This window comes from Nerophis lumbriciformis, linkage group LG25 (assembly GCF_033978685.3).
Source record: "Nerophis lumbriciformis linkage group LG25, RoL_Nlum_v2.1, whole genome shotgun sequence".
Taxonomy (NCBI): Eukaryota; Metazoa; Chordata; class Actinopteri; order Syngnathiformes; family Syngnathidae; genus Nerophis; species Nerophis lumbriciformis.
Genome location: NC_084572.2, coordinates 36436799 through 36451802, shown reverse-complemented (window position 1 = coordinate 36451802; position 15004 = coordinate 36436799). Strand labels below are relative to the sequence as shown.

Genomic DNA, 15004 nt, shown 5'->3' with positions numbered 1-15004 from the left:
ATATATTGTAGTTTTGTCATGTTTAATATATTTAGTCACATTCAATATATTTAGTCACATTTATTATATTTTAGACACATTTATTATATTTGTTTAGTTATTTATCGTATTTAGTCATATGTAAAATAATTAGTTTAGTCACATTTGTTTGTTTTTATTTAGTATATTTTAGTTCCATTTAAATATATTTTATTTAGTCACATTTAATATACTGTAGTTTAGTCATGTTTAATATATGTAGTCACATTTAATATACTGTAGTTTAGTCATGATTAATATATTTAGTCACATTTAATATATTTTATTTAGTCACATTTGATATATTTATCTGGTCACATTTATTATATTTTAGACACATTTTATATATATATTTTTTTAAGTCATATTTAATTTAATTTATTTAGTCATATGTAAAATAATTAGTTTAGTCACATTTTGTATCTTTTATTTAGTTACATTTATTTTAATCACATGTAATATACTGTAGTTATTTAGTCAGGTTTGATATATTTACCTAGTCACATTTAATATATTTTATTTAGACACATTTAATATACTGTAGTGATCTAGTCACATGTAATATATTTATTTAGTCACATTTTATATATTGTAGACAAATTTAATATATTTTTGTCATCATATTTATTTTATTTAATCATGTAAAATAATTATGCACATTTGTTTGTTTTTATTTAGTATATTTTAGTCACATTTAATATATTTTATTTAGTTACAGTTTATATAGTTAGTCAGATTTATTATATTTTAGAAAAATGTAATATATTTGTTAAGTCATATTTGATTTATTCATATCTAAAATAATTAGTTTAGTCACATTTTATATCTTTTATTTAGTTACATTTATTTTATTTAGTCACATTTAATATACTGTAGTTTAGTCACAAAAAAACTGACATGTCACCTTTCTCCTTGGTGACGGCGGGCGGCCTCCATTGTTGTGCTTTGATGTTCATGGTCGAAGATGAACTCGGCCAGCCGCCATTTTGAATCAACAGTTCAAGATCTGACAACACAACTTTGATTGATTACTTATCAGTTGTTGTTTTTTTTACATTAAATAAATACATTTTGTTTGTTTTGACGCAAACTTCACCCGAATAATCACCAATGGACACTTTATAAATACGTTTCTTTCCGTTTTGACGCCAGCTTCACCCCAATAATCACCGACGGACACTTCAATAGGTACACCTGATAGTTCGTACATCGATAATTAGCAAGCGAGCAGGAGCAAGTGGCGCCATGTAGGAGTATGAATGTAATAAAAAGAAAGTCTTCGCTAACCAAACAAGTTGGTTATGACAGTGAATGTAATGACTTACAATGTATTCCGTGTTTACACTTTCGAGCGTCACGACGACGAACACTTCCTTGATTGCAGCCAATCACACGTCACTGTCACGTGACGTCAGCGGCTGCGATGCCTTCACGGACCGTCGAACGGTAGAAAGACCGACAAGAACGTTACCGTAACTGCCGACCAGAGGCGGGTAGAGTAGCCAGACATTGTACTCAAGTAAGAGTACTGTTACTTTAGAGATTTATTACTCAAGTAAAAGTAAGGAGTAGTCACCCAAATATTTACTTGAGTAAAAGTAAAAAGTATGTTGTGAAAAAACTACTCAAGTACTGAGTAACTGATGAGTAACACACACACACACACACACACACACACACACACACACACACACATCATCCATCCATCCATCCATTTTCTACCGCTTATTCCCTTTGGGGTGGCGGGGGGCGCTGGAGCCTATCTCAGCTACAATCGGGCGGAAGGCGGGGTACACCCTGGACAAGTCGCCACCTCATCGCAGGGCCAACACAGATAGACAGACAATATATATATATATATACATAAAGTATATAATTTATATTTATTTATCTTGCCGCTTTTGTTTAAATGTTAAAGGTGTTTTAATGAATATACATAAGTCGCTTTTACATGTAGCACCCATCAATCATTCACACCTGGTGGTGGTAAGCTACTTATATAGCCACAGCTGCCCTGGGGTAGACTGACGGAAGCGTGGCTGCAATTTGCGCCAACGGCCCCTCCGACCACCACCTATCATTCTTTATTCAATTCACCGGTGTGAGTGGCACCGGGGGCAAAGGGTGAAGTGTCCCGCCCAAGGACACAACGGCAGCGATTTTTTTGGATGGTAAGAGGCGGGGAGCGAACCTGCAACCCTCAGGTTTCTGGCACGGTTGCTCTACCCACTACGCCATGCCGCCCCTAGATACATGCATGTTTAACACATATAGATTCCTTTCTTTCATGAAGACAAGAATATAAGTTGGTGTATTACCTGATTCTGATGACTTGCATTGATTGTAATCAGACAGTAGTGATGATAACGTCCACATTTTCAATTGGAGGAGAAAAAAAAGTTCCTCCTTTCTAATACCACATGAAAGTGGTTGGTTTTTGGCATCTTATTTGTCCAGCTTCCATATTCGTTTTTATACACTTTACAAGAAATACATTGGCGGCAAACTCCGTAGCTTGCTAGCTTGTTTGCGCTGGCTTTCGGAGACTCTTATTTTGAAAGCGCAGGCGCAATGGAGCGGCACTTTTATTGTGAAGACAGGAACTGTGCAGTCAGTCTTTAGGCTTTTGACGGGATGTACGGTTGAAATAAAAAATGGTCTTTTTTCCTTCACAGTTTTGATTGATTGATTGGAACTTTTATTAGTAGATTGCACAGTACAGTATATATTCCGTACAATTGACCCCTAAATTGTAACACCCCAATAAGTTTTTCAACTTGTTTAAGTCAGGTCATGTGACCACCTGGCTCTGTTTGATTGGTCCAACGTCGCCAGTGACTGCATTTGATTGGTGGAACGGAGTGAAACGTCACCAGTAAGGCAGGCACTTTGAAGGTCTGTCTGACAGACCAAAACAAACAAAGCGTGCATTAACAGATCGATAAAAATTAGTAGCGAGCTGAATGTAGATAAAAGTAGCGGAGTAAAAGTAGCGTTCCTTCTCTATAAATATACTTAAGTAAAAGTATGTTGCATTAAAACTACTCTTAGAAGTACAATTTATCCCAAAAGTTACTCAAGTAGATGTAACGGAGTAAATGTAGCGCGTTACTACCCACCTCTGCTGCCGACATAAGCATTGAAGTAGACCAGTGTTTTTCAACCACTAGTGTGCCGTGAGATACAGTCTGGTGTGCCGTGGGAGATGATCTAATTTCACCTATTTGGGTTAAAAATATATTTTTGCAAAGCAGTAATTACAGTCTGCAAATGATGTGTTGTTGTTGAGTGTCGGTGCTGTCTAGAGCTCGGCAGAGTAATACTCTTCCATATCAGTAGGTGGCAGCAGGTACATACCTGCTAGAGATGCGCGGTTTGCGGGCACAACCGCACAGTCCGCGGATTATCCGCGGATCGGGCGGATGAAATTTAAAAAAATTAGATTTTATCCGCGGGTCGGGTCGGGTGGTTAAAAAAAAATTAGATTTTAAATAGATTCAGGCGGGTGGCAGTTAAACCAATTGGGAAATATATATACATAGTTAAATGTTGTTACCCACATACGAAAAACGAGCAGGCACCTGCAGCATATGCCACAACAGAAGAAAAAAAAGAAAAGAGATGGACACTTTTACGGAGCGGAGAAGTGACGCCTCGCCGGGGTCCGGGACCGAGGCCCCTTCCCCCGAGAGGGCCCCACCGGGAGCCGTAGCTGAGGCGATCCGCGAGAAGGGCCCGACGCACGTCCAGGGTCACCACCGCACCAACACCCCGCCTCGTCCGCCGCGGCCGGCGTCACGCGCAGCAGGTAAGCAGCTTACCTGCCCGCCACCCCCGTGGCCGGGGGCTCGTAACAGGGGTCACTCTGCGCGCTCCGCCCGCGCAGCTTACCTGCCCGCCACCCCTGTTGCCGGGGGCGCGTAACAGGGGTCACTCCGCGCGCAGTGCGCTCACGAAAGGGGTGGGGCTCACCCTGGTTGATATAGACAGCAGCTAGGACGGTGGCCATGGAAGTTGGAACCCGCTAAGGAGTGTGTAACAACCCACCTGCCGAATCAACTAGCCCTGAAAATGGATGGCGCTGGAGCGTCGGGCCCATACCCGGCCGTCGCCTGCAGCGAGACGCGCTTGGAGGTGCGCTCAGCGCGGCTCCCATATGATTGCGCACTGGTGTGCGTCTGGGTCGTGACAGCGTGGCACGCGAATGTCTCTGCTGCATTGGATCAGTCTCCTTTCTTTAACAGGCAAAAGCTTTATAACCTCACTAATGCCTTGCATCGTCTGTATTAGATATATAACAACGGGCGGATGCGGTTCTGATCAAATGTTAGATCGGGTGGATTGTGGATGGTTGACGACTTTCTGATGCGGTTGCGGATGAAATAATTGCCTATCCGCGCATCTCTAATACCTGCCAACTTTTGAAATCAGAAAAACCTAGTAGACAGGGTCCAGGGGCCGAAGGCCCCGGTAGGTCCAGGACAAAGTCCTGGTGGGGGGTTCAGGGGGGGCGAAGAAGCCCCCCGACGCAAAATGATTGATTGCATTCAGACAGGTTAAAATGTTGCTAAAACCATCACTTTTCTATCAGTCACAGTGACTTTTCAAAACAAAAATATTACAGCAAAAATCATATGGGTTGATTGACATGTTTATTCTGTAAGCTTTGAAATTATTTTGACAGTTAATGCCAGTTATCCTGTCAACCTTTCACAAGACTTCAATTTGTTAATTGAAAGTATAAACAGTATAAACACTTTTTACAGTAAACAAATGGTAAAACAGTACTAAACAATTCCATTAAAAAAAAATTGGTGTCATTATTAACTTTCTGTCCAAGCTTGTATAATCTACTGCCTTGTTCAATTGTAAAAAATATTCTGTGCCTAAAATTCACATTTCTATCACAATTATCATACTGTAAACATGGTAAGCAAACTTCATTAAAATTAATAGTCCTGTCAATAGCATGGAATTACAATTCAAATGTAGTTTTTTTGTAAGCCTTTCAAAAGAATTCAAAATATGAAAAATTAATGAAAATGAATTTAAGCCATCAGACACTTGAAAAGTGGCACATCACATCTCTAATGTAATCATTTTAACTTTTCAACAGAAATAGCACTGCAAAAATATTAAGGACATACTTCTGTATTTTGGTAGTTATGCTGTCAACACTTAACAAGATTTCTTCAACTTGGACTTGAAAGCATAAATAATATAAACACTTTTAACAGTATAACAGTACTAAACAATTCCAATAGATAACATTGGTGTCATTACCTTTTTGTGGCTAAAATCCAAATTTACGTTGAAAGTTTTCCACTTGTATCGCTAGCAACGGCATTAGACTTGTGTTTTTTTGTCCCAATGTGGTCTTTTACATCGCTAATTCCTCCGTGTCCGATCGAAAAATCTTGTCTGCGCAAGGTGCAATTCGCGTAGTTTTCACCCTTTTTGGAACGGATCATTATTCCCGGATAGGCTTTTGAATATTCTTCACGGAATGACTGCAGTTTTCTTTTCGGTTTAAGACTCGTATGCGATTTTTCTCCGGCTGATTCCATGATCGTTCGCTCGTTTGGAAACAATGGCCTCGTGCTTGGCAGCGGTGCTATAAATAGCCTCGCGCATGGCATTCGGAATGGCTCGATAGGAAGTTACGGGAAGCAGTGTCGATTGTCATTGTTGTTACGCGATTTCGTGAATAAAACTTAAAAAAAAAAAAAATTTTTTAATTAATGAAAAACCGTATTTTTTATCACTGCAACCGTAACCCGGAATAGGTTGATGAAAACCGTACTAATTACGGGAAAACCGGAGTAGTTGGCAGGTATGCAGGTAGCTAATTGCTTTGTAGATGTCGGAAACAGCTAGAGCAGGGGTCGGCAACCCGCGGCTCTAGAGCCGCATGCGACTCTTTAGCGCCGCCCTAGTGGCTCTCTGGAGCTTTTTCAGAAATGTATGAAAAATGGAAAAAGATGAGGGGAAAACAATCTATTTTTTGCTGTAATATGGTTTCTGTAGGAGGACAAACATGACACAAACCTCCCTAATTGTTATAAAGCACACTGTTTATATTAAACATGCTCCACTGATTCAAGTATTTGGCGAGCGCCGTTTTGTCCTACTAATTTTGGCGGTCCTTGAACTCACCGTAGTTTGTTTACATGTATAACTTTCTAGGACGTGTTTTATGCCACTTCTTTTTCTGTCTCATTTTGTCCACCAAACTTTTAAGGTTGTGCATGAAATGTGAGTTTTGTTGATGTTATTGACTTGTGTGGAGTGCTAATCAGACATATTTGGTCACTGCACGACTGCAAGCTAATCGATGCTAACATGCTATTTAGGCTAGCTATATGTACATATTGCATCATAATGCCTCATTTGTAGCTATATTTGAGGTCATTTAGTTTCCTTTAAGTCCTCTTAATTCCATTTATATCTCATGACACACTATCTGTATGTAATATGGCTTTTAATTTTTTGCGGCTCCAGACAGATTTTTTTATTTTTTATTTTTGGTCCAATATGGCTCTTTCAACATTTTGGGTTGCCGACCCCTGAGCTAGAGGCAGTGTGCAGGTAAAAAGGTGTCTAATGCTTAAACCAAAAATAAACAAAAGGTGAGTGCCCCTAAGAAAAGTAATTGAAGCTTAGTGAAGGCTATGCAGAACCAAACTAAAACTGAACTGGCTACAAAGTAAACAAAAAACAGAATGCTGGACGACAGCAAAGACTTACTGTTAGAGATGTCCGATAATATCGGCCGATGAATGCTTTAAAATGTAATATCGGAAATTATCGGTATCGTTTTTTTTATTATCGGTATCGTTTTGTTTTTTTATTAAATCAACATAAAAAACACAAGATACACTTATAATTAGTGCACCAACAAAAGGGTTGTTTCTTTCTGTTATTAATATTGTGGTTCCTACATTATATATCAATACAGTCTGCAAGGGATACAGTCCGTAAGCACACATGATTGTGCGTGCTGCTGGTCCACAGTTAATTTGACTCATTTTCATTAATTACTAGTTTCTATGTAACTGTTTTTATATTGTTTTACTTGATTTTTTATTCAAGAAAATGTTTTTAATTTATTTATCTTATTTTATTTTAAAATTTAAAAAAAAAAGGACCTTATCTTCACCAGACCTGGTTGTCCAAATTAGGCATAATAATGTGTTAATTCCACGACTGTATATATCGGTATCGGTAATTAAGAGTTGGACAATATCGGAATATCAGATATCGGCAAAAAAGCCATTATCGGACATCTCTACTTACTGTGGAGCAAAGACGGCGTCCACAATGTACAAACCCCGTTTCCATATGAGTTGGGAAATTGTGTTAGATGTAAATATAAACGGAATACAATGATTTGCAAATCCTTTTCAAGCCATATTCAGTTGAATGCACTACAAAGACAACATATTTGATGTTCAAACTCATTAACTTTTTTTTTTTTTTGCAAATAATAATTAACTTAGAATTTCATGGCTGCAACACGTGCCAAAGTAGTTGGGAAAGGGCATGTTCACCACTGTGTTACATGGCCTTTCCTTTTAACAACACTCAGTAAACGTTTGGGAACTGACGAGACACATTTTTGAAGCTTCTCAGGTGGAATTCTTTCCCATTCTTGCTTGATGTACAGCTTAAGTTGTTCAACAGTCCGGGGGTCTCCGTTGTGCTATTTTAGGCTTCATAATGCGCCACACATTTTCAATGGGAGACAGGTCTGGACTACAGGCAGGCCAGTCTAGTACCCACACTCTTTTACTAAGAAGCCACGTTGATGTAACACGTGGCTTGGCATTGTCTTGCTGAAATAAGCAGGGGCGTCCATGGTAACGTTGCTTGGATGACAACATATGTTGCTCCAAAACCTGTATGTACCTTTCAGCATTAATTGCGCCTTCATAGATGTGTAAGTTACCCATGTCTTGGTCACTAATACACCCCCATACCGTCACAGATGCTGGCTTTTCAACTTTGCGCCTATAACAATCCGGATGGTTCTTTTCCTCTTTGGTCCGGAGGACACAACGTCCACAGTTTCCAAAACATTTTTTACTCAAGTAAATATTTGGGTGACTACTCCTTACTTTTACTTGAGTAATAAATATCTAAAGTAACAGTACTCTTACTTGAGTACAATTTCTGGCTACTCTACCCACCTCTGCATACATATACATATATATATACTAGAGTACTAGAGATGCGCGGATAGGCAATTATTTCATCCGCAACCGCATCAGAAAGTCGTCAACCATCCGCAATGCACCCGATCTAACATTTGATCAGAACTGCATCCGCCCGCCATCCGCCCGCCCGTTGTTATATATCTAATATAGACGATGCAAGGCATTAGTGAGGTTATAAAGCTTTTGCCTGTTAAAGAAAGGAGACTGATCCAACGCAGCACAGACATTCGCGTGCCACGCTGTCACGACCCAGACGCACACCAGTGCGCAATCATATGGGAGCCGCGCTGAGCGCACCTCCAAGCGCGTCTCACTGCCGGCGACGGCCGGGTATATGGGCCCGACGCTCCAGCGCCATCCATTTTCAGGGCTAGTTGATTCGGCAGGTGGGTTGTTACACACTCCTTAGCGGGTTCCGACTTCCATGGCCACCGTCCTGCTGTCTATATCAACCAGGGTGAGCCCCACCCCTTTCGTGAGCGCACTGCGCGCGGAGTGACCCCTGTTACGCGCCCCCGGCAACAGGGGTGGCGGGCAGGTAAGCTGCGCGGGCGGAGCGCGCGGAGTGACCCCTGTTACGAGCCCCCGGCCACGGGGGTGGCGGGCAGGTAAGCTGCTTACCTGCTGCGCGTGACGCCGGCTGCGGCGAAGGCGGACGAGGCGGGGTGTCGGTGCGGTGGGCGCGGTGGTGACCCTGGACGTGCGTCGGGCCCTTCTCGCGGATCGCCTCAGCTACGGCTCCCGGTGGGGCCCTCTCGGGGGAAGGGGCCTCGGTCCCGGACCCCGGCGAGGCGTCGGGGGCCTTCTCCGCTCCGTAAAAGTGTCCATCTCTTTTTTTTTTTCCTTCTGTTGTGGCATGTGCAGCAGGTGCCTGCTCGTTTTTCGTATGTGGGTAACAACATTTAACTATGTATATATATTTCCCAATTGGTTTAACTGCCACCCGCCTGAATCTATTTAAAATCTAATTTTTTTTAATTTCAATCGCCCGACCCGACCCGACCCGCTGATAAAATCTAATTTTTTAAAATTTCATCCGCCCGATACGCGGATAATCCGCGGACTCCGCGGTTGTGCCCGCAAACCGCGCATCTCTAATATATACACACACACAAACATACAGTATATTACATACACACATATACACACATTATATATATATATATATATATATATATATATATATATATATATACATACATATATAAATACATGAACAAGAATTAATGCAATTTGTGCTGATTTTTTTTAATAAATCAAAATGAGGAAGTCAGGACTAATGGTCTACAACAGGGGTGCTCACACTTTTTCTGCAGGCGAGCTACTTTTCAATTGATCAAGTCGTGGGGATCTACCTCATTCATATATATAATTTATATTTACTTATTTATGAAATATATGTTTTTGTTAATAAGTTAAAGGTGTTTAATGATAATGCAAGCATGTTTAACACATATAGTTAATATTGTAAATAAATTAAAGGTGTTTAATGATAATGCAATCATGTTTAACACATAGTTAATATTGTTAATAAATTAAAGGGGTTTAATGATAATACAAGAATGTTTAATACATATAGTTAATATTGTTAATAAGTTAAAGGTGTTTAAAGATAGTACAAGCATGTTTAACACATAGTTAATATTGTTAACAAGTTAAAGGTGTTTAATGATAATACAAGCATGTTTAACACATATAGTTAATATTGTTAATAAGTTAAAGGTGTTTAAAGATAATACAAGCATGTTTAACACATATAGATTCCTTTCTTTCATGAAGACAAGAATATAAGTTGGTGTATTACCTGATTCTGATGACTTGCATTGATAGGAATTAGACAGTGGTGCTAAAAACGTCCGCATTTTCGAATGGAGGAGAAAAAAGTCCTCCTTTATGTCCAATACCACATGAAAGTGGTTGGTTTTTGGCATCTTAATTTGTCCAGCTTCCGTACGCCTTTGTATACACTTTACAAGAAATACATTGTCGGCAAACTCCGTAGCTTGCTAGCTTGTGCACGCCAGCTTTCTGAGACTCATTTTGTTAGCGCAACTGTGCAACTGTGCAGTCGGTCTTTGGAGTTTTGACGACAGGTACAGCGCCAGAGTCTGTTGAAATAAAGTGTTTCTCGCCTTCCAGTCGGTAATTTTAATGAGCTGGCAGCAGCCAGCGTCATCTCAGAAGACCACCGGGTGCCGTGAATGTCAATCAAGTGACGAAAGTGACGTCATAGTGAAGATTTATGATCGCTCATTTTTAGGACTATTTTTTTAATGCCTGGCTGGTGATCGACTGACACACCCTCCGAGATCGACCGGTAGCTCGCGATCGACGTAATGAGCACCCCTGGTCTACAATGAGCAGGTTTTGACGCATGATACTGATAAAGCACGTTCCTCCAGGTGGGCGTGGCCAACTCTTTGAGAAGAACCGACTTAAAGGAACACACCCCACAGTGTGGAAAATGACCCCAATTCTCCAAGTGTCTACTTTTGAAGCCCACTGACCAAACAGAGCTCACCTTGCTTGAATTCTCTCAGTCTCTCCTTGGGGACGTGAGTGTGGCCCAGCAGGGCGAGCTGCGTCTCCAGTTCCTCTTCCGAGAAGTCCATTGGGGCCTGGAGTCAGGGCGGAAATACTTGGGAGTCAGGGCGGAAATACTTAACACGCTTAAAATGAACACGGGATTCTACATTTAGTAACGTCACATGGAAATAATGTCCTGATTCAATTACTATTATTATTTCCATGTGTTTCCGCTGTTTGACAACATATTCTGTTTTACAATGTATATTCGTCAAGTCACCGTTAGCGAGGAAGCTAATTTAAACTAATTTATTAGCCGCGAGCTGGTGTTGTTAACTACAGTCCACAAGACACGAAGAGAAACTTACCGTGTTGTGTTATTGTCTCGACTCGCTGACTTGTGTTGTTGTGTTATTGTCTGGACTGTAGTTGTGTTGTTTAAAGGCACAGGCGAGCTCCCAGGAGACGACTGTTAACTTTTTGAAAAAGACGCCACGGCGCGTCTAATTCCGCTTCCGGCTGCTGACGGAGACTCTGCTGCTCTACCACTCTACCGCCCCTAGCGGCTGGAGATCGTAGTAACAGTCTACGCAATAGAGGACGTTTTTTTTTTCCTATCAATTTTCACTAATTTTGTTTGTGTTAATATATACATAGTAGAGATGCGCGGATAGGCAATTATTTCATCCGCAACCGCGTCAGAAAGTCATCAACCATCCGCCATCCACCCGATGTAACGTTTGATCAGGACTGCACCCGCCCGCCATCCGCCCGTTGTTATATATCTAATATTAATTAAAAAAAAAAAAAAAGGGTGAAAACTATGCGAATTGCACCTTGTGCAGACAAGATTTTTCGATCGGACACGGAGGAATTAGCGATGTAAAAGACCACGTTGGGACAAAAAAACACAAGTCTAATGCCGTTGCTAGCGATACAAGTGGAAAACTTTCAACGTTTTTCGTCGCCCAAACAGATTATTTGGATGTGATAAATGCCGAAGTTTTATTTACGGAGGCAATAATTGAGCATGGACTTCCAATCGCACTGGCTGATCACATGGGACAGTTAATAATGTAATGCAACCTTTAAAAATCATTACGTGGTGATCGCGGTCCCAAAAATAAACTTTTCTTGCATGATAATGTCAAGAAAAATTCGCTTTATATTACTATAGAGTCCTTTTAACGAATGAGTTTGATGGTTTATCACAAACCTTAAATTAAAGAAGTCCTTTGTTCTCCTGCACCATGCATGCGAAATCCTGTCGGCTGTATTTCACAGCACGACATACTGTTAAAAGTGTTTATACTATTTATACTTTCAATTAACAAATTGAAGTCTTGTGAAAGGTTGACAGGATAACTGGCATTAACTGTCAAAATAATTTCAAACTATTGAAGTTAGCTTACAGAATAAACATGTCAATCAACCCATATGATTTTTGCTGTAATATTTTTGTTTTGAAAAGTCACTGTGACTGATAGAAAAGTGATGGTTTTAGCAACATTTTAACCTGTCTGAATGCTAATAATCATTTTGCGTCGGGGGGCGAAGCCCTGAACCCTCCACCAGGACTTTGTCCTGGACCTACCGGGGCCTGCGGCCCTTGGATCCCTGTTACGAGCCCCCGGCCACGGGGGTGGCGGGCAGGTAAGCTGCTTACCTGCTGCGCGTGACGCCGGCCGCGGCGAAAGCGGACGAGGCGGGGTGTCGGTGCGGTGGGCGCGGTAGTGAGCCTGGACGTGCGTCGGACCCTTCTCGCGGATCGCCTCAGCTACGGCTCCCGGTGGGGCCCTCTCGGGGGAAGGGGCCTCGGTCCCGGACCCCGGCGAGGCGTCCCTTCTCCGCTCCGTAAAAGTGTCCATCTCTTTTCTTTTTTTTTCTTCTGTTGTGGCATATGCTGCAGGTGCCTGCTCGTTTTTCGTATGTGGGTAACAACATTTAACTATGTATATATATTTCCCAATTGGTTTAACTGCCACCCGCAAAAAAAAAAAAAAAAAAAAAAAATCTAATTAATCCGCCCGACCCGACCCGCGAGCGGATAAAATCTTATTTTTTTAAATTTCATCCGCCCGATCCGCGGATAATCCGCGGACTCCGCGGTTGTGTCCGCAAACCGCGCATCTCTAATACATAGTATATAGTTTGAGAACACTTAAACATGAAGTGTGCTGTCCAGTTGTTATATATTTGTATTATTACATTACAAGACATTAGATGGCAGCACTGTATAGGCCGGGGGTCGGCAACCCGCGGCTCTAGAGCCGCATGCGGCTCTTTAGCGCCGCCCTAGAGGCTCTCTGGAGCTTTTTCAAAAATGTATGAAAAATGGAAAAAGATGAGGGGGAAAAAAATATATTTTTTGTTTTAATATGGTTTCTGTAGGAGGACAAACATGACACAAACCTCCCTAATTGTTATAAATCACACTGTTTATATTAAACATGCTTCACTGATTCGAGTATTTGGCGAGCGCCGTTTTGTCCTACTAATTTTGGCGGTCCTTGAACTCACCGTAGTTTGTTTACATGTATAACTTTCTCCGACTTTCTAGGACGTGTTTTATGCCACTTCTTTTTCTGTCTCATTTTGTCCACCAAACTTTTAATGTTGTGCGTGAATGCACAAAGGTGAGTTTTGTTGATGTTATTGACTTGTGTGGAGTGCTAATCAGACATATTTGGTCACTGCATGACTGCAAGCTAATCGATGCTAACACATACTTGCCAACCTTGAGACCTCCGATTTCGGGAGGTGGGGGTGGGGGCGTGGTCGGGGGTGGGGCAGGGCGTGGTTGGGGGCGTGGTTAAGAGGGGAGGAGTATATTGACAACTAGAATTCACCAAGTCAAGTATTTTATATATATATATATATATATATATATATATATATATATATATATATATATATACATATATATATATATATATATATATATATATATATATCCTGAAAATATGCAAACAAAACTGTGTTTAGATAATTGATACTTCAAACTTGCATACATAAATATTAAGGAATATAACATAACTTGGCTTCTGAGAGCTTCAAAATGTAATGAATAAAATGCTAAAGTTGTTGATAAACAAGCAATTATTTTAATAATTAAATATGGTCATTTCAAATGAATTATTATGATAATTTAAAATTAATTATTTCAAATATGTTTATTTTAATGTATAATTCTAATGGCTGGATGTAAAAAGGAGTCAGAAAAAATACAAATAAAAATACAATTAATTTTGATGTTTTTAGCAAAATATAGTAAAAATGTATTCGTTTTTTTTAAATTAATAAATATATTTATTTTTAGGTAAGATAAACATAATAATACAATTTATCTCGTCTGGATGATTTAGTTTGTTGTCCTCCCATCTGAAAAAAGGTTGTCCTCACTCAGGTTCGCATGGAGCTGGAGGGGGCGTGGCCTCCAGCTCCGGCTGAAAATCGGGAGATTTTAGGGAGAATATTTGTCCCGGGAGGTTTTCGGGAGAGGCGCTGAATTTCGGGAGTCTCTCGGAAAATTCGGGAGGGTTGGCAAGTATGCATTAGATGGCAGCACTGTATAGGCTATCTATTGTATGTTGTCTAACTAGGAAGTAGCTTTTTCCATTTGGCAACGTAACACATATGTTGCGCCCTACAAAGTGTTCCTACTGCAAATATTGTACGTATTACACACCGGCTGTTTGATTTTAAAATTATTCTTAGTTGTCGTTTTCATTACCAAATTGGGAGGTGTTGAAATCGCCATGTAAAATTGCTAATGCTAATAGCATTAGCTATGACAAATCCAATGTTAATTAGCGCATTTTTAGGAGAGTGGAGCCGTGCTTTACGTTGGAGCGTTTTATACCTGGCATACTCGCTTTGTTGCTGTTGAAAATGGCAACTTGACTGATTGTTTACGTGAGTCGCTGTAGTGACGCCACGTGCGACAAAGCTATCAAAATATGACATTGTTGGATTGTGTGTCAATCAATACCCGGTTGTACTGACGGTATTTGGACAGTGCCCATAGAAGTATTGAATACGGCACTCATCCCTAGTTGCATGATTAGTTCTTCCTCCTCCTCCATTGATAATAATACTTGAAGAAATGTAGTTTACTTGCCGCAATGGAGGCAAGTGTTAGAAACTTAAAAGACTGTGTGGAGGGCCGCTTTTAACAATGAGTAATGTATGAATATAATATGTAAACAATATGTATATAATATGTAAACAATATATTTTTTTAC

General features: G+C 40.5%; 1 protein-coding gene across 1 annotated transcript in view; it reads right to left on the bottom strand.

Annotated features, from left to right (window-relative positions):
* Nucleotides 1–11523, bottom strand: part of hyls1 (HYLS1 centriolar and ciliogenesis associated) — a 19554-nt gene extending 8031 nt beyond the window's left edge. Inside the window, exons 1-3 of the mRNA XM_061984322.2 lie at nucleotides 11129–11523; nucleotides 10756–10852; nucleotides 923–1024 (exon numbers count right to left, since the gene is read on the bottom strand). Of these exons, the coding sequence (XP_061840306.2) occupies nucleotides 923–1024; nucleotides 10756–10846 (193 nt within the window). The 5' untranslated portion in view covers nucleotides 10847–10852; nucleotides 11129–11523. The remainder of the gene's footprint in view (nucleotides 1–922; nucleotides 1025–10755; nucleotides 10853–11128) is intronic.
* Between the last annotated feature and the right edge of the window lie 3481 nt (nucleotides 11524–15004).